This window comes from Gopherus evgoodei, unplaced genomic scaffold, assembly GCF_007399415.2.
Source record: "Gopherus evgoodei ecotype Sinaloan lineage unplaced genomic scaffold, rGopEvg1_v1.p scaffold_31_arrow_ctg1, whole genome shotgun sequence".
In the NCBI taxonomy this organism is placed as follows: domain Eukaryota; kingdom Metazoa; phylum Chordata; order Testudines; family Testudinidae; genus Gopherus; species Gopherus evgoodei.
In genome coordinates this window covers 2719145-2739450 of record NW_022059983.1, presented here as the reverse complement: position 1 = coordinate 2739450, position 20306 = coordinate 2719145, and the positions used below count along the sequence as shown (strand labels likewise).

Genomic DNA, 20306 nt, shown 5'->3' with positions numbered 1-20306 from the left:
AGTATGGCAGAAAGAGATCTAGGGGTCATAGTAGACCACAAGCTTAATATGAGTCAACAGTGTGATACTGTTGCAAAAAAAAGCAAACATGATTCTGGGATGCATTAACAGGTGTGTTGTAAACAAGACACGAGAAGTCATTCTTCCGCTTTACTCTGCGCTGGTTAGGCCTCAGCTGGAGTATTGTGTCCAGTTCTGGGCACCGCATTTCAAGAAAGATGTGGAGAAATTGGAGAGGGTCCAGAGAAGAGCAACAAGAATGATTAAAGGTCTTGAGAACATGACCTATGAAGGAAGGCTGAAGGAATTGGGTTTGTTTAGTTTGGAAAAGAGAAGACTGAGAGGGGACCTGATAGCAGTTTTCAGGTATCTAAAAGGGTGTCATCAGGAGGAGGGAGAAAACTTGTTCACCTTAGCCTCCAATGATAGAACAAGAAGCAATGGGCTTAAACTGCAGCAAGGGAGATTTAGGTTGAACATTAGGAAAAAGTTCCTAACTGTCAGGGTAGTTAAACACTGGAATAAATTGCCTAGGGAGGTTGTGGAATCTCCATCTCTGGAGATATTTAAGAGTAGGTTAGATAAATGTCTATTAGGGATGGTCTAGACAGTATTTGGTCCTGCCATGAGGGCAGGGGACTGGACTCGATGACCTCTCGAGGTCCCTTCCAGTCCTAGAGTCTATGAGTCTATGAGTCCCACCTTGTCCAAGCTTAGAAATGTCACCTGAAAACATCTTTCTTCCCGTTTGCCTGTGTTTTTCTCTCTCACATCCCCTGATTCTAGGATACCATTTGTGTGAAAGACACTATGCCAAATCAGCGTGTGTTATAAGCTGCAGTCCTGAAATCGAAGACTTACCCGGACTTTGCCAACTTCCCTCTTGTAGATGGAGATGTTATACCCGTAGACATAGATGTTGGCCACTCGTAGAAAGGAGATGGCCTGGCTGCCCCTGTTATCATTCTTCTCATCAATGGTAAAGGGCTCCAGGGAGTGGTCATGGCCACAGTACTTGGCAATGGTGTAGGTGCAAGTGCCCTGGAAGTCAAACTTCAGGCCATCAAAGGTATGATAATGTGGGTCCCCCCAGCCCCAGCAAGTTCCCACGTAGTCGGGAACACATGTCGCATGGCCATCCTCTGTCTTGCAAGTCTCCTTGGTCCGGCATTTCAGCGTTTGGCAGGTTTCTGAAAGGAGAAAGCCCAGTTACATCAACAGAGTGGGGGACTCAAGTCAAGTGTCTAGGCCAGGAGAGCAAGATCTGCCATGGGCACAGCATTCATGCAGAACCAACTGAACCAGCCAAGGCGTGCTGAGGATACTCAACAGAGCTTGGCTTGCTGCAGGCTCTGGTCCTAGTCCAGTTAAATACTCAACCATGTGAGCAGTTCCATTGAAATCAGTGAGGTTACTCACATGTTTAAAGTTATGCATGTGCTTAAATGCCCCTGGTTCTGATCCAGCACACCCTCAATAACCCATTGCTGTGGCACTGATGTAATTGGTTAATTCCCACTGACTCCTTTGGGAGTGGCATTTCAGTCCATACATCGGTGAGCAGGCCTGCCGACAGCATGCGGGGGAAGGGGGCAGTTGCCCAAGGATCCAGGCAATTTAAAAGGGCCAGGGGGGCCCTGGCTGCTGTGAGCCCCAGGTCTTTTTAAATCATCCAGGTGGGCCGCACGGCTCCTAGACATATGGGGGGTGGTACTGACAACAGCGAAGGCAGCCAGGCAGGCATGTGGAAGCCCTGGCCATGCTAGAAGAACTCACCCCCCAGCATAGCTGCCCTGGAGCCTGGAATTGCTGTCAGCGGGCGTGTCAGTGAGAGCCACATATGCTAGGGGTTAAATTCTGAGAGTTGTAAGCACCTTTGACTCCCATGTATTTCCAAGGAAGAAAATGTTAATCTCCTGGATCCCCCTTCCTAAGACCTGGATCACCCACAGCTTTGTTCTTACGCTGTTTCACTCTGAAGATCACTAGAAATGTTCCACAGACTCCTATGGCCCATAGACATTAAACTACACCATTGCCTGCTTGCTAGATACGTTGCACTTAAAGCCAAATTGCAGATAAGCTACCTGTGTCTATCATGCTTTCAGGCTTGCAAGTTCTTCGAGACTACTCAGGTACACTTAACCAAACAAAGGAAACCCTTCAGAATAGAGGGAGCTCTACTCTAAGAATCAGTGCAGACCCCAAAGCCCCAGGAACCTGGGTATTCCCATCCCCATGCTCAGGTCACTCACCATGGCCTCCATCAACAGGGTAAACTGTCAGATTAGTCCCATTGCCATCTGCTTTGACAGAATACCAACCTCGAGATTCATCACAGCTGGACGGCGTCCTCCAGTCATAGACAGTGACTCCATGGTCCCTGCAGGAGTCTGCATAGGCCTCCAGCGATGCACACAGAATGGTCTTGTCCTGTTCATTCAGACACACGTCGTAAATGCAGTTATCAAAGACCTTGTCGGGGCTCACCCTGGAGTGACACTCTCTGAAGGGCCCTTCCGGTGCTTTACTTATCACCCCACAGTGACTGTCATCCCCATACAGCTCTCTCTTGCTCTCATCACACATTGGGCAAGTCTCTTGGCAATAATCCCAGCAAAAGGGGTCCCGGTCTTGGACTTTCCAACTGGTAGCCCAATCCACGACGACGGAGACTTTGATGCCGTTGGAGGACATCATGTCATCTTCTGGGTTCTGGTTGAAGTTCCCACAAAGACCGCACATGGCACCATAATAGCTGCTGGGGAGGGTAATTTCCAGATGCCAGTTCTTGTTGTATCCCACCCGGAGGCCAACGTCCGTCTGCATGACGGTGCTGAGGCCTTTCTGGTATAGTCTGATTTTACCATCTTTCAGCGTCACTGGGAGACTGGTGATCACACCGTTTAGCTAGAGACAGACAGGAGGGGAGGAACACAAAGCACATTATTCCTCTTTCATCCTCACTTGCTATTACTCCAACTATCTCCTCACCATTCTCTAACCACCAGCAAGTAAAATAATCGTCAAATACTAAATCACTGTTTACCCATTCCTTACTCAAGAAGAACAATGAAATCAATCCAAAGTCCCTGAATAAACATAGTATTTATCTAGCTTCACTATCTACCTACAGTGTCTGTTTCCAGAATTCCCTATATCTCTATATAAATTCTACCTATCTGAAATAGCTATCAATCTAGCCACAAAGTCTTGGTTTTGCTATCTATCTATCTATCTATTATAAGGTTTTCAAACATATAGATGAGATGTATTTATGTACTTGTATTGCCCACATGACATATTCAGCTGACAACATCTGTTTGGGATTCTGTTTGTGTGAGACACTATACAAAAGTACTGTGCTTTGTAACTTGAAAAGTGCCAGAGCCCTGAGCTGGGAGACTCACCCGGACTTTGCCAACTTCCCTCTTGTACATGGAGATGTTGTACCCATAGATGTAGACATTGGTCACTCGCAGAAAGGAGATATCCTGGCTTTCCCTATTAGCGTTCTTCTCATCAACGGTGAAAGGCTCCAGAGTGGCGTCTCTTCCACAGTATTTGGCCAGGGTGTAGGTGCAGGTGCCCTGGAAGTCAAACTTCAGACCATCAAATGTTTGGTAGTTCATGTCCCCTGAGCCCAGGCAGGTTCCCATGTAGTCAGGAATACATGATGCGTGGCCATCCTCAGTCCGGCATGTCTCTTTGGTTCTGCATTTCAGAGCTTTGCAGGCATCTGAAAGAAAAATTTTTGGACATATCAACATGGGAGGGAACTCAAGTCCAGCATCTAGGTTCCTAAGTGCTACAGTAGTATAAATAATAATAATAATAATAATAATAATAATAATAATAATAATAATAATAATAAAGCAGTAAGGCATGCACCTATGGCATGCCAAGAGACCTAGAACATTGTGAGTTAGAGGTATCTCAACCAACCATCACCCTTACTCTACACCTAGTTTGTATACAACAATTTCATTGGTTGTAATGAGTCAGTGATATAAGGGAGCCTGCCCCACAGTTCTTTAAAGATTGATTCATCACCTGTACAACTTAACACAAACTCTCCAACGCAGTCCACATGCCCAAACAAATCAACACAAAATCCCCAAACATGATCCCCCAGACACACCATCCCCTCATTTGTCACCTACACAGTTCAACACAAAATTCTTCAGCCCAGTCCCCCGATACAAATTAACACAACCACACAGCCAGCACATGATAAACCCAACACATCGCTTCTCATTACAGCACATACTCCTCTGTCACCACCTTCCAAAATTTCTCAACACAACACAAACACTTGCCCACCTATATTTAGGCTTGCCATAAAACAATAAACATCAGTGACAAAGCTGTGGGTTATCAATTAATAACAATAATGATAGCATGGGAGAGCCAGACTGGTCATGAGCACAACCTTCACGCGGAACCAGCTAAGTCAGCCATTGCATGCTGAGCGGATGGCAAGTCCATGATAGTCAACAGAACCTGGCTTGCTGCAAGTTATAGTCCCAATCCAGCAAAGAATTTAACCATGTGAGTAGTTCCATTGAAATCAGTGAGGCTACTCACATGCTTAAAGTTATTCATGTGCCTAAGTCCATATGTCTCTGATCCAGCAACACGCTGAGCACCCTCAATAAGTTGTTTCTGTGGCACTGAATTCATTGGTGAATTCCCATTGACTCCAGTGGGACTAGGATTTCAGTCCATAAGGCCTGGTCTACACTACATGTTTAAACCGAATTTAGCAGTGTTAAACCGTTTAACCCTGCACCCATCCACACAACAAAGCCCTTTATATCGATATAAAGGGCTCTTTGAACCGGTTTCTGTACTCCTCCCCGATGAGAGGAGTAGCACTGAAATCAGTATTGCCATGTCAGATTAGGGTTAGTGTGGCCGCAAATCGACGGTATTGGCCTCCGGGCTGTATCCCACAGTGCATCATTGTGACCGCTCTGGAAAGCAATCTGAACTCGGATGCACTGGCCAGGTAGACAGGAAAAGCCCTGCGAACTTTTGAATTTCATTTCCTGTTTGCCCAGCGTGAAGCTCTGATCAGCACGGGTGACGATGCAGTCCCAAACCCAAAAAGAGCTCCAGCATGGACCGTATCGGAGATACTGGATCTGATCACTGTATGGGGAGATGAATCTGTTCTATAAGAGCTCCATTCCAGAAGACGAAATGCCAAAGCATTTGAAAAAATCTCCAGGTTATGATAGACAGAGGCCACAGCAGGGACCCAATACAGTGCTGTGTGATAAGCATAATGGAAAGCCAAAGAATCAAATGGACGCTCATGGAGGGAGGGAGGGAGGGGAGACTGAGGCCTCCAGCTATCCCACAGTCCCCGCAGTCTCCGAAAAGCATTTGCATTCTTGGCTGAGCTCCCAATGCCTGTAGGGTCAAAAACATTGTCCCAGGTGGTTCAGGGTATATCTTGTCAATTTACCACCCCTCCCCCCCGTGAAAGAAAAGGGAAAAAAATCGTTTCTTGCCATTTTTCAATGTCACCGCATGTCTACTGGATGCTGCTGGTAGACGCATTGCTGCGGCGCTGAACAGCAGCATTCCCTTCCCTTCCTTTCCTGATGGCAGACGGTACAAAATGGTGGAAAACCATCATCAACCCGTGAGTGCTCCTGGCTGGCCTCGGTGAGGTCGGCCGGGGGGGCCTGGGTAAAAATGGGAATGACTCCCTCTCATTCCTGGCCGACGGTGCAAAATGCTGGGTAACCGTCCTCATCATAGCAGCTGGAGCCTGAGCTCCATCAGCTCTCCCCCTCCTTTCGTGTCTAAAGAAAAGATTCTATACTCCCTGGACTATCATAGCAGCTGGAGGCTGCCTCTCCCTCATTTTATCTTGATAAAAAGTCAGTATTTCTTATTCCTGCATTCTTTATTATTTCATCACACAAATGGAAGGACACTGCCACGGTAGCCCAGGAGGGGTGTGGGAGGAGGGAAGCAACAGCTGGGGTTGTTGCACGGACACCCCCTAGAATTGCATGCAGTTCATCATTTCTGCGGGATCTCTGGGGCTCTGACCTGGAGCGGCTGTGCTCTCTGGCTCTCTAGTAGACTTGCCCCATATTCTAGGCAGGACTGACTCTATTTTTAGACAAAACATAAAAAAGGGAATAACCTGGGGACTCATTCCCATTTTTGTCCACACGCCTCCGGCCGACCTCAGCAAGGCCGGCCAGAAACACCCATGACAGCAGCAGACAGTACAAAATGATTGATAACTGTCATCACCATTTTCCAATTGCAAACCGTACAAAATGATTGATAACCGTCATCTCATCGCCAATTTACAATGGCAGACGGTGCAATAGGGATGGTAACCATCTCTGCTACCTTTCAAAGACAAATGAATGCTGCTGTGTAGCACTGAAGTACCGCCTCTGTCAGCAGCATCCAGCACACATACGGTGACAGTGACAAAAGGCAAAACAGGCTCCATGGTTGCCATGCTATGGCATCTGCCAGGGCAATCCAGGGAAAAAGGACGTGAAATGATTGTCTGCCGTTGCTTTCACGGAGGAAGGATTAAGTGATGACATTTACCCAGAATCACCCACAACACTGTTTTTGCACCATCATGCATTGGGATCTCAACCCAGAATTCCGATGGGCGGAGGAGACTGCAGGAACTATGGGATAGCTACGGGATAGCTACCCACAGCGCAACGCTCCAGAAATCGACGCTAGCCTCGGTACATGGACGCACACCGCTGAGTTAATGTGCTTAGTGTAGTCGCATGCACTCGACTTTATACAATCTGTTTCACAAAACCGGTTTATGTAAAATCTGAATAATCCCGTAGTGTAGACATATCCTGAGTCAGCAAGGGCTGCAGATGCTAAGAGTCAGATTCTGAGAGGTTTAAGCACCTAGAGATCTCATGCATTTCAGTGGGAGAAGAACATCTCATGGAGCTGCCTCCCCTCTTAACTCCACAATTATCTCTAGCTGCTTCACTCTGAAGACCACCAAAAAAGTTCCACAGCCCCCTATACTCCATAGACACTTAGAAACACTGAACTCCACCATTGTCAGCTTGCCAGATACATCACACTTATAGGGTATATATACATAGGAGACTTGGGCAGCAACTTTGCATCCACACTGATATGTTCAGATATCGATCTCAAGCCGAGTGAGTGTGTGAAAGTCCACCTGAGCTGAGAATTATGCCTCCCAGCTGCTGTGTACATGTACACTAGCCACCTGAATCAGTGATTGTTTTAGATCTTATTAACTAACAGGGCCAGGCAGGTTAGCTCTTGGCTGAATGACTGCTACGGGGAGCTCTACCCTAAGAGTCGGTGCTGACCCCAGTACCTCAGGAATCCTGGATATTTCCATCCCCATGCTCATCAACAAAGTAAACAGATTGACTACAGCTACCATAGTCAATAAGAAACCAAGCTGCCAGACTCACCGCAACTGGATGGCGTCCTCCAGTCATCGACAGTGACCCCATGCCTCCTGCAGGCATTTGCGTAGGCCTCCAGCGCCTCACACAGAATGCTTTTGTCCCCCTCATTCAAACACATGTCATAGATGCAGCTGTCAAAGAAGTCATCAGCGCTCACTCTGGAGTGACACTCTCTGAAAGGCCCTCCCAGTGCTTTACTGATCACCCCACAGTGACTTTCATCCCCATACAGATCACACTTTGGGCAAGTTTCTTGGCAATACTTCCAGCAAAGGGGGTCCCGATCTTGGACTTTCCAGCTGGCAGCCCAGTCCATGATGGAGGAGAAGCTGGTGCCTTTGGATGACATTATGTCATCGTCTGGATTCTGGTTGAAGTTCCCACATAGGCCGCACGTGGCCCCATAATAGCTGCTGGGGAGGGTGATCACTACGTGCCAATTTTTGTCATATGCAATCTGGAGGCCGAAGTCCGTCTGCAGAACGGTGCTGAGATCTTTCTCGTACAGTTTGATTTTACCGTCTTTCAGCGTCACTGGGAGACTGGTGATCACACTGTTCAGCTAGAGACAGAGAGGAGGGGGGAGGTATGATAAGTGTAATTGCTCTTTCATCCTTATTTGTTCTTACTGCAACTGTAACCCTGCCACTCATTTCAGCTGTAAATCATTGTCACTTCAACCAGCGGCACGTGACAGAATCACTGAAATCAATTATCAGAGGGGTGACCATGTTAGTCTGGATCTGTAAAAAGCAGCAAAGAGTCCTGTGGCACCTTAAAGACTAACAGATGTATTGGAGCATGAGCTTTCGTGGGTGAATACCCACTTCGTCAGACGCACGTAATGGAAATATCCAGAGGCAGGTATAAATATGCAGGCAAGAATCAATGTGACTTTCCCTGAATAAACACAGTATGTATGTAGCTACACTATCGACCAGTTTCTATTTGTCTGCATATTATCTATCTCTCTATCTATCTATCTATCAATCACAACAATGTCAAACACAGAAGATCAGTTGCATTTATGTACTTGCATTGCCCATATGTCACCTGTATCTAGGATTCCATCTGTGTGAGAGACACAAGTAGAAAAGGCGCAGAACCCTGAGCTGGGAAACTCACCCGGACTTTGCCAACTTCCCTCTTGTAGATGGAGATGTTGTACCCGTAGACATAGATATTCGTCACCTGCCAAAAGGAGATTTCCTGGTTCCCCCTGTTGTCGTTCTTCTCATCAATTGTGAAGGACTCCAGGGTAGGGTCACTGCCACAGTACTTAGCGATTGTGTACTTGCAGGTGTCCTGCAAATCAAACTTCAGGCCATCAAAAGTTTGGTACTGTGCATCCCCTGAGCCCTGGCAGATTCCAGTGTAGGCAGGAACACATGCCTCTTGGCCATTTTCAATTTTGCATGTCTCCTTGATCCGGCATTTCAGCGTTTTGCAGGGATCTGAAAGGAGAAAATCCAGTTCTATCAACAGGGCAGGGAACTCAAGTCCAGTGTCTAGGCTGGGAGATCCAGCCCTGTCATGGGCACAGCATTCATGCAGAGCCAGCTGAGCTAGCCAGAGGACACTGAGAAGTTGGGAAGCCTGGGATACACAACGGCACTTGGTTTGCTGGAAGCTATGGTTCCAATCTATTGAAACACTTAATCAGGTGAGTTCAGTTGAAATCAGTGAGGCTACACACATGCTTAAAGTTATGCATATGCACAAGTACCTATGGCTCTGATCCAGCAAAGTGCTGAGCACCCTCAATAACACATTGCTATGGCACTGAAGTCACTAACCATATGTGCTGGAACTAGGAGTGCTGGGGGTGCTGCTGCACCTCCTGGCTTGAAGTGGATTCCAGTGGAGGTAACGTTTACAGTTTGGTTCAATGGCTCTCAGCCTCCCCACTGTAAAAATTGTCCCAGTACCCCTGTCATTGGCTGACTCCTAGTGATTCCATTGGGAGAGGGAATTCAGTCCATAAATCAGTGAGAGCTGCAAGTACTAACGGTCAAATGCTAAGAGGTGCTAAGCACCTGTGACTACCATTGGAGGAACAGTTTATCTCAGAGATTTCCCTCCCCTCCTAACTCCCCACAACTCAGTTCTTATGCTGCTTCACTCTGAAGTCCACTAGCTCAGTTTACAAAGGCTAGTGTGTGTCCTCTCCACATCGAAGGAGGGGCAGACTGGGTAATGAACTTACACTGGTCAGGCTTCTGACCAAGCAAGATGGTACAGTTCTGGGATGCAAGTAGGGTGACCAGACAGCAAGTGTGAATAATTGGGACGGGGGGGGGGGGGAGTAATCAGAGTCTATATAAGGAAAAGCCCCAATATCGGGATTGTCCCTATCTGGTTACCCTAGGTGCAAGGCTAGGGAGCTGGGGGGATTTGGCTGGAGCCTCTTTATTGTTAGTTCATGAATGGGTAGGAGAAGCATTCATGTAACTTGGTTTGGCGTGTCCCTGCCTGTGGATCTCTGTGTAAGTGCAGTACCCACCAGAGGTTTGTAGGCTGCCAACTGCATCAAAGTGAGAGGATACCCCAGGTCATAAGCATCGACTTCTCCACTTTCCCCTGGGTGCCTGACCTCCTGCTGCCCCTGGCTCCGCCCCTACTCCACCCTTTCCATAAGGCCCTGTCCCTGCCCTGCCTCTTCCCACTCCTTCCCTGCCCCCATTCCAAACCCTTCCCCAAATCCCCACCCTGGCTCTACCTCTTCCTCGCCTCCTCCCCTGAGCGTGCCATGTTCCTGCTCCTCCCTCTCCCTCCTGGAGCTTGCTACCCAGCCAAAGAGCTGTTTGGCGGTGGCTGGGCAGGAAGCGCTGGGAGGTAGGTGGTGGAGCAGGGAGGTGGCGCACTCAGGGGAGGAGGTGGAGGTGGGGCGGGGGGTGAGGGGAGCTTGGCTGCCAGTGGGTGCAGAGCACCCACTAATTTTTCCCCATGGGTGCTTATGCCCCAGGTTGGACAGAGTTCTCAGCAGTCCCACAGTCCAGATTGAACCCTGGGAACCACTGTAACAATCACACTTCTTGCTGAATTGCAAATTGGCTATCTCTGTCTATGATTAGCTAAGCAGGATCAGGCTGGTTAGTTAGCAGAAGGGTATTTATTGAGGAAAAATAAGCTGCATAAATAACCTGTTGTAAACTGGTTTCTCCCATCCCGACCTCACTTACTCCACCCACAGTAATCCCTCGGGGCATATTTCAATCAGTGACTCTCCTTCACCTTTGCTGATGCAGCTCATGATACCATCTCTGATCTGGCAAGTTTCTTCTCTGGCGCAGCTGTGGGCTTTGCAGGTCACCTCTCGGGTGGAAACGCAGGTGCAGCTCTGCTGGCATTCATTTGTCAGGATGGTCTCTCTGGGCTGAGGGGAAATAACCCAATGTAATGAGGAAAAGATTATTTATGATAATTTCTGGCAGTGCTTGTGACAAAGTAGTGTTAGTGTCACTAGGCATAAATCTAAGCCTCAGTGAACCAAAGCTCCTCCATGTTGAACTCTACTTGATCTAGAAAGCTAGCAGCTGTGAAATTAAATGTGTAACAGTAAGTGATCAGTTGCAGCACAGCTCAAACCAGTCTAAAGCAGTAGTGATAAGGCCTGTGTACCTTTAGCAGAAGGACAAGATAACTTGCAGAAGGATAACTTACTAACGAGCTGCCGCAGCCAAGATTACTTAACACACCTGCACTTACGTAACTGCTACAGGGGGAGGAAGGAAGCGGGGGGGAAGAAAGAGAAAAAAAAATATAAAAAGGGAAAAGCCGCTTGTGTAGGGGGCTTGATTTGAGGCATCAGTCTCCTTGCACCACTTTGAGATCTCAAATAAACTTTGTTTGCTTCTCCACCCTGGTGTGTTTATTGGCGCAAAGTACACCAGGCAACGAACCCTGCTGTTGCCCCCCTCGGGCACTTTGTGTTGGCAACAGTTCTTGGTACCCAACGTGGGGCTCGAGGCTAAAATTAGCCTTGCCCGGATCCCTCCTGGTGGTCGACAAATTGCAGTGACGACCAATGCCCAGCACGCACTGGTGACTCCACCGGGGGCCTCGGCGGAGACGCGGTTTGATCGACCCAGGAGGGCACAACAGTGCAACGCGCTCGAGTAGTGGAGAAGCAATTGTGGGCGATGGTGCAGAACCGGTCCCTTGGATAAGGTAGGAACAGTCCAGTGGTCTGGATTTTTGCCTGTTAAGACCTAGGGACGCCCAGTGTCATCCTGGGATATGAGACAGGGACAGAGCACAGGCAGGGCACGGTGTACACCCTTAGAATGCATTCTGGCGAATTGGAAAGTGGATCGGATCCGATGACTCAGAATAAACTGAAGAAAAAAGAAAAAAAAGCAAGATCAGATGCAGAATGGTACTGGGGGCCAGTGTGAGTGACTGTTATCAGAAGACACCCAGAGTACCCTGTGAAGCAAAAGCTCGTGACCAGGACTACTCTAACACAAGCCCGGTAACCAGTGGATCTTTATGAGGTCCGACCCATGGTGGGCTGACTCGGCCTGGCATCGTCCGGTGAGGAAGCTACCCGGGTCTGGGAGTGTGTGTACCCATCTTCCCTTCCCCTTTCCTTTCCGTGTGGGCTACTGACAGTCTGATCATCTCATTGGATGCAATCAGAGTAAGCAGCGCCGTCTCCCAGAGACTAGCTGACGCTCTTTGCTGAAGGGAGGTGTAGGAGGGTCGTGGCCATCCTCATTAGCTTCTCCTGTGTGAGTACCCTGTAGGGAAAAATCCTTAGTTTATGAGCCGCTAGCAGAGACAGGGCACCCTCCCTGTGTGTGTAAGTGGAAAATGGGTGGGGGACAGTCTAAACATTCCACCTCACCCACTAAGGGTACCCCAGCATATTACATGTATGTACATTATGGTTCATCAACCTGCAGGTATTTAGAGAATTGGAATATATACAGGTGTGAAAATCCATCTAGACAATGCCCACTAGAAGGTACTTCAATCTAGATAAGATCATACATCTAAGAGGAGCGTTTAATCACCAAAAAGCCATGAAACAGAGTGAGCAAATTTGTCTATTGAGGAAAGGAATGGGTTAATCTGAAATTCATCTTGGGCCAGGGATAAAAAGAAAGTTGCTCTGCGTTCAAGGTCAAGAATCAACGCAGGCTATGCTAAGTACAAAGAAAAACTGCTTTCGGCCCCAGCTGGCTGTGAAGAAAAAAAATATAGACAGAGGCAAACCAAAGGTAATACAAGTTACAGAACTGAGATTACATTTGCAAAGCTTAACTGTCCAGTAAGATCCAACAGTGTGCCTTTGTGACCCCGGAGTCGGTGTGGCTTGGTGACACCAAAGAAGCCACAGGCAGCCGACCTGGACTGGAATCTCTGAAAGAGATGCCGCAGGAGATTCCAGGGTGTAAAAGAACAGCCCTCTCAAGAGCGGAAGCATGGATTGGACTGAAGAAGTTGTGGATCTAAATGCGGAGGCCTGGAATTACTTTAAGTTGCAGCTGCAGAAACTATCACAAGCCTGCATCCCAAGAAAGGGGAAAAAAACCATAGGCAGGAGTTGTAGACCAAGCTGGATGAGCAAGCATCTCAGAGAGGTGATTAAGAAAAAGCAGAAAGCCTACAAGGAGTGAAAGAAGGGTGGGATTAGCAAGGAAAGCTACCTTAGTGAGGTCAGAACATGTAGGGATAAAGTGAGAAAGGCTAAAAGCCAAGTAGAGTTGAACCTTGCAAAGGGAATTAAAACCAATAGTAAAAGGTTCTATAGCCATATAAAAAAGAAGAAAACAAAGAAAGAAGAAGTGGGACCGCTAAACACTGAGGATGGAAAGGAGGTTAAGGATAACCTAGGCATGGCCCAATATCTAAATAAGTACTTTGCCTCAGTCTTTAATAAGGCTAATGAGGAGCTTAGGGGTAATGGAAGGATGACAAATGGGAATGAGGATATGGAGGTGGATATTACCACATCTGAGGTAGAAGCCAAACTTGAACAGCTTAATGGGACAAAATCGGAGGGCCCAGATAATCTTCATCCGAGAATATTAAAGGAACTGGCGCATGAAATTGCAAGCCTGTTAGCGAGAATTTTTAATGAATCGGTAAACTTAGGGGTTGTACCGTACGACTGGAGAATTGCTAACATAGTTCCTATCTTTAAGAAAGGGAGAAAGAGTGATCCGAGTAACTATAGGCCTGTTAGTTTGACATCTGTAGTATGTAAGGTCTTGGAAAAAAATTTGAAGGAGAAAGTAGTTAAGGACATTGAGGTCCATGGTAATTGGGACAAATTACAACATGGTTTTACTAACGGTAGATCGTGCCAAACCAACCTGATCTCCTTCTTTGAGAAGGTGACAGATTATTTAGATAAAGGAAATGCAGTAGACCTAATTTACCTCAATTTCAGTAAGGCATTTGACGCGGTTCCACATGCGGAATTATTAGTCAAATTGGAAAAGATTGGGATCAATATGAAAATTGAAAGGTGGATAAGGAACTGGTTAAAGGAGAGACTACAATGGGTTGTACTGAAGGGTGAACTGTCAGGCTGGAAGGAGGTTACTAGTGGAGTTCCTCAAGGATCGGTTCTGGGACCAATCTTATTTAACCTTTTTATTACTGACCTTGGCACAAAAAGCAGGAATGTGCTAATAAAGTTTATGGATGACACAAAGCTGGGGGGTATTGCTAACACGGAGAAGGACCGGGATATCATACAGGAAGATCTGGATGACCTTGTAAACTGGACTAATAGTAATAGGATGAAATTTAATAGTGAAAAATGCAAGGTCATGCACTTAGGGATTAATAATAAGAATTTTAGATATACATTGGGGACACATCAGTTGGAATCAACAGAGGAGGAGAAGGACCTTGGGGTATTGGTTGATCACAGGATGACTATGAGCTGCCAATGTGATATGGCCGTTAAAAAAGCAAAAGCGGTTTTAGGATGCATCAGATGAGGTATTTCCAGCAAAGATAAGGAGGTGTTAGTACAGTTATATAAATCACTGGTGAGACCCCACCTGGAATACTGTATGCAGTTCTGGTCTCCCATGTTTAAGAAGGATGAATTCAAACTGGAACAGGTTCAGAGACAGGCTACTAGGTTGATCCAAGGAATGGAAAACCTGTCATATGAAAGGAGACTCAAAGAGCTTGGCCTGTTTAGTCTAGCCAAAAGAAAGCTGAGGGGGGATATGCTTGCTCTTTATAAATATATCAGAGGGATTAATATTAGGGAGGGAGAGGAATTATTTAAGCTTAGTACCAATGTAGATACAAGAACAAATGGGTATAAACTGGACACTAGGAAGTTTATCAGATGAAGGTTTCTAACCATTAGAGGAGTGAAGTTCTGGAACAGCCTTCCAAGGGGAGTAGTAGGGGCAAAGACATATCTGGCTTTAAGACTAAGCTTGATAAGTTTATGGAAGGGATGGTATGATGGGATAGCCTAATTTTGGCAACTGATCTTTGATTATCAGCAGATAAGTATGCCCAGTGGTCTGTGATGGGATGTTGGATGGGATGGGATCTGAATTACTGCAGAGAATTCTTTTCTGAGTGCTGGCTGGTGAGTCTTGCCCACATGCTCAGGGTTTAGCTGATCGCCATATTTGGGGTCGGGAAGGAATTTTCCTCCGGGGCAGATTGGCAGAGGCCCTGGAGGTTTTTCGCCTTCCTCTGCAGCGTGGGGCATGGGTCACTTGCTGGTGGATTCTCTGAAGCTTGAGGTCTTCAAACCACAAGTTGAAGACTTCAATAACTCGGACATAGGTTAGGGGTTTGTTATAGAAGTGGATGGGTAGGGCTCTGTGGCCTGCATTGTGCAGGAGGTCAGACTAGATGATCACATTGGTCCCTTCTGACCCTAGAATCTATGAGTCTATGAGTCTATGTTGGAAATTCTAGACAAGCTGTATACAGGATAATCTCCCATCCACCTCTCCCCCTTCTCTGAACATTATACACAGAAGTGGCCGTACGTGTGTGAGTATGAAAGGGGCTTAGGGCTTGGGGCATTAACGTCTTCCTGAGTGATGTAGGAGCGTTCCCAACACTCTCCATTGTTTTATTATTTTATCAATGAAGCTTTAAAATTCAGTTATATGGTGTGTTTTCTTTATCTTCCCCCAACGATCCTGTAGTGTCAGCCTGATCACCTGATACGAGGGATAGATTGGTAACAGAAATTTGTCACAGTTTGGTGAGTAATTAAAAAGGGGGGAGCCCTGCAGAATTTACACCATCTATTTGTTTTACCCTTGTTATTTTATGTTTGCTTTGCTTGGTACTGTTGGTGTTATATGTTGAGAACTGCATGATTACAAGTGAGCCCTAATAGGATAAGGAAACAATATCTGGTTCTGGTTCTGTTCTGTTTAACCGGTAACTGTTGTTTTTCTGCTCTGTTCATTTGGGCGTTAGGAGTGTGGGCAGAACTGAACCTCTCGTTCGTAATTCCTCGGAGTGGAAGCCATGCGTGCGAGGAAGCTCTGAGGTCAAATTGAGATCCTTCTGTCCCGTCCCCTGTAGCGGTCAGTGTACAGAAGTGGGAAAACCTGGCTTAGACTGTAATTCCCTCTGCTCTCTGTGTAATTCTCTTTTCTGTTTAAGTGTCAGAAGACAGATGGGTGGGTCTCTGGGTAAACCCTCTAAGGACAGTCCTTTAAATTATATGTTAAGTAAATGGCCTTTACCCAATGGGCCATGCATTTTTGTCCAGGTGGCAAGCCTCACAAGGGAGGACTCGGGTAGTCTTGTGAGTAAAAATGTTTAAGGGAAGAGACCAAGAGGGGTGGGGGCTAGTTGAGAAGCCCACCCTCCTAGCTAAACTGGTAGTGGAACAAGTTGGTGCCCATGGAAGGGACGGTTCAGCAAGAAAAGCAGGATCGGGCCCAGGCGGGCAGGCAACAGACAGAGAGATTGGAAAACGGGTTGGAAAACTTTGAGGGTGTAGTGGAAGGAAGGAGTCAGTAAGTGTAAGCATGGGGATTTCAAATACCCAGGATTTACTTGGAATGGTGAGTTAAGTTGATAAAAGTGGCTGTTGGGAGACAAGCAAGTGATTTAAGGGAGAGTGAGAAGTTAACTCTGTAGTTGCTGGAGGGAACAGCAGTTGAACTTTGTAAAAATGCTAAAGAGGAAAGTTCTTGGTGTCTTTGAAATGTTTGTAAATAAATTCTGGTAAAATTAATCATGTCCCTTTTAAGGTAAAAATCTTTAAGCTGTGAATAGCTTTGGATCCAAAAGCAGGCCAGAAAGCATCTGTATTAATGCAAATTATCTAACTGATAAGGTAGGAGCCACTGAAACCTGGGCTGCCTATGAAACACATACAAGAAAATATGGGGTAATTCCTCTGCTTTGCCTGAAATCAACAAGGGTATTTGTATATTTTAGGCGATGACTGACTGCCCAGGAAGGTAGACCTATGGTTTTTTTTGTCTTTCAGATAATCAGAAAAAACTGATGGCAGCTGAACAGCATTCAACTTACCATGCATTTACTGGCACAATAGGAATTATGTTTTGTGTTCTATGTTCTGTCTTGTGGTGTTTGTCTTGCGGCCGGAATTGTTGTGTTTAGTGTTTTCATGAAATGGTCTGGTTTGGAATCAGGCGGAAGGGTTAAATTGGAATGCAGATATTTGTTTTGTTCAACTTAAAATAAAAAGTGTTTGGATAAATCAGGAAAAATGTGATATGCTAAAGTCTAATACATTTCCTTAAGTAAGAAAAAGAATCTTCATTGGCCAAATCTTTTAATTGAAAATTGTTATTAAAATTTGCATACCAACAGTCTTTGAAAGCAAGGACATAAAAAGTTAACCCACTCCCCATATTGTACATGGGATTCTTCTGGCTACCTCAGATTTCTAGCCAGAGGGGTGGGGATGGTGGGATGCTATTGGACTAGAAGTTGTACTGAGTAAACTCCTCAAAGTGGGTGTGCTTGTCCTGGCTTGTTGCTCCAAAGCTCTGTAATAAGGTTATTTTAGTGGAAGGGTATATGTGGCATACATTAAATAATAAGACTGATGTACTGTATAATGGCAATGTTTGTGTGTTCATTGTTGGGGAAAAAGGTGTATGAGTAAAGACTGGACGTTTCCTTTGTAGGTTGAAAGAAGCCAAGAAGGGAAGAAGGACAAAGAACAGAATGAGTTAACTGGAAAAAAAAATAGCTAGCAAGCTCAGGCTATAGATAAGACACTGACTCCACTCAAGAACACTGCTCACAGTCAAGACTTGGCTGACAACCAGGAAAAGGAGGGCTTGAATATGCCCACACAGCTATGAAATCTGCAAAACACTGCCAGGCACTAATGAAATGTGTTAGGTTTCTTTTCTCACAGGTAAGGAAGCGCTACCCAAAGACCCTAGCAGCCCTGCCACTCCTTGGAATCAGGAAACTGGAATGATGTAAAGGTCCACCAACGAAAGACTGCTTTGGCTCCATGTTGAAAAGGCCCTTATTAAGCCCTGCTGACTACCAGCACCGCTGTGAAGTGCCAAAGGCTGACTGCTTGGACCCATGATTCTCACTGCAAAAAGACCCCTCCATCTTGGGAGAATTCTCCTATTGATACTTAGCCTATTTCTCTTTCTAGCTCCACTGTGCCTTCTGGACAGCAGGGGAAAAGTACAAGGTGAAATGTAGTAACCTCTCCCTTGTCCGCTGACAGACCTACTGTGCCTTTGAATTTTTCTAGAAGAATCAAAACCATTACAGGGTGATGTGCTGGTAACCTCTCCCCGTAGGATGCTGAACCACGACTGTTTTGGGAAAGAAGAAGGAACACTCAGAAATTGCCAAAGTCCAGGAATTCCTGACTAGAAAGGACATTAAGAACTGACCCTGGCGAAGAAACAAAGAATTATACACTGGCAGGAGGACATTTGTGGGACCCATGCTTGGGAATGTGGTATTGATTGAATTTGGGGGTTTATTCTACAGGCTGCACCCTGTGTCCTGGAGAGTGACTAATAATGTAACCCCCTCCTATGCTATTAATGTCGATGCCTTTTGAAAGTATCTGAAAATAGTTAAATAACAGATGTAATATAGTACTACACCAAGGAAAGATGGTATTGAATATAACTGAGGCTGGGAAGGCATTGCAGTGGGATCTAGTATGTTTAGGAATTCAGGATTTCCTGAATGACCAGCTGATGGCCATTCGGAGTGATCTTGAGTACCAGACTTGGCCCACTGCCCTTACAGACGCATCAAAAATACCATCTGATCTGTGATCATGGAGACATACTTGGACACTTTCTGGGTGGAAGTGTGGCTTCACGGGGCGAGGTGTGCGCCCTTATAGGGGATGAATGCTGTACTTATGTCCCAGAAAAAGCACAGGATATTAACAAGCACATCCTGTCAGCCGAACAGGCTTTTGAACAGTGGAAGGCCCAGGAAAGGGAACCCACTATTTCTGATTCCCTCTGGGGCTGGTTACCCAACCTGGGGGAACTAGGGGAAGGCATTGTTCGCTTCCTGCACACTGGTGTGGTGTTGTGTATCGTTACTCTCCTCTTGCTTGCTTGCTGTAAAGCACTCCAGCTCCCTAGAGCTTAATCGCTTTTTGTCCTCAAAGTATTAGAAAACTCAGCCAAAAGTTTGTTGAGTATTCTCGAAGGAGGGAGTTGTTGGTGTCACTAGGCATAAATCTAAGCTTCAGTGAACCTAAGCTCCCCCATGTTGAACTCTACTTGATCTAGAAAGCTAGCAGCTGTGAAATTAAATGTGTAACAGTAAGTGATCAGTTGCAGCACAGCTCAAACCAGTCTAAAGCAGTAGTGATAAGGCCTGTGCACCTTTAGCAGAAGGACAAGATAACTTGCAGAAGGAAAACTTGCTAACGAGCTGCCGTGGCCAAGATTACTTAATGCACCTGCGCTTATGTAATTGCTACAGGGGGAGGAAGTGGGGGGGAAGAAAGAAGAAAGAGAAAAAAAAATTATAGAAAGGGAAAAGCCGCTTGTGTAGGGGGCTTGATTTGAGGCATCAGTCTCCTTGCACCTCTGAGATCTCAAATAAACTTTGTTTGCTTCTCCACCCTGGTGTGTTTATTGGCGCGAAGTATACCAGGCAACGAACCCCCGCTGTTGCCCCCCTCGGGCACTTTGTGTCGGCAACAGTAGGGTTTTATTCATCTTGTTATGTTGCATGTGATTCTTACAGTCCTATATTAATACTGTGTGTACCTTAGTTTCCCTGTGTACTGCATCTATACTAAGGTGGTAGGAATTGGGTGTGTGATTTTGCTGAGGCTCTCAGGGCAGGTGAGATTGCCCAGCTATTTGCATCTATGTAACCTGAGACCCAGGAGGGGGGATGCGATCAGCTGACACCTTTTGCCCAGGAAGCGAGACAAAGAGAAGGAGGAGGAGCATCAAGAGTGGTGTAGGAAGTCGGGTAACTGGAGGCTGGAAGTCTGGGGGTTGGGGGAACTGGAAGAGGGGGAATCCAGGGCATCTGGCCCAGGATTTCCAAGATGGACTTGGCTGAAAGTCACTGATGTCTGTAATAGTCAGCTCTGTTCTATGCTCCGTTCCTGTCGACTAATAAATCTTTTGTTTTATTGGCTGGCTGAGGGTCTCATCTGACTGCAGAGTTGGGGTGCAGGGCCCTCTGGCTTCCCCAGAAGCCCCGCCTTGGCAAACTCACTGTGGGAAGCACACGGTGTGGAAGGAGATGCTGAATGCTCCGAGGTCAGACCCAGGAAGGTCAAAGCTGTGTGAGCTTCCTGCCCTGGAGACAGTCTGCTCAGAGAGAGGAGGCTCCCCCAGAGTCCTGACTGGCTTTGTATGGAGTAGTTCCAGAGCATCGCCC

The 20306-nt window shown here is 46.4% G+C and overlaps 1 protein-coding gene across 1 annotated transcript in view; it reads right to left on the bottom strand.

The window, feature by feature from the left end:
- LOC115640391 (IgGFc-binding protein-like) overlaps positions 1–20306 on the bottom strand; it is a 129485-nt gene that overhangs the window by 29321 nt on the left and 79858 nt on the right. Inside the window, exons 33-38 of the mRNA XM_030543133.1 lie at positions 10701–10842; positions 8592–8920; positions 7470–8028; positions 3411–3739; positions 2325–2910; positions 862–1190 (exon numbers count right to left, since the gene is read on the bottom strand). Coding sequence (XP_030398993.1) covers positions 862–1190; positions 2325–2910; positions 3411–3739; positions 7470–8028; positions 8592–8920; positions 10701–10842 — 2274 coding nt within the window. The remainder of the gene's footprint in view (positions 1–861; positions 1191–2324; positions 2911–3410; positions 3740–7469; positions 8029–8591; positions 8921–10700; positions 10843–20306) is intronic.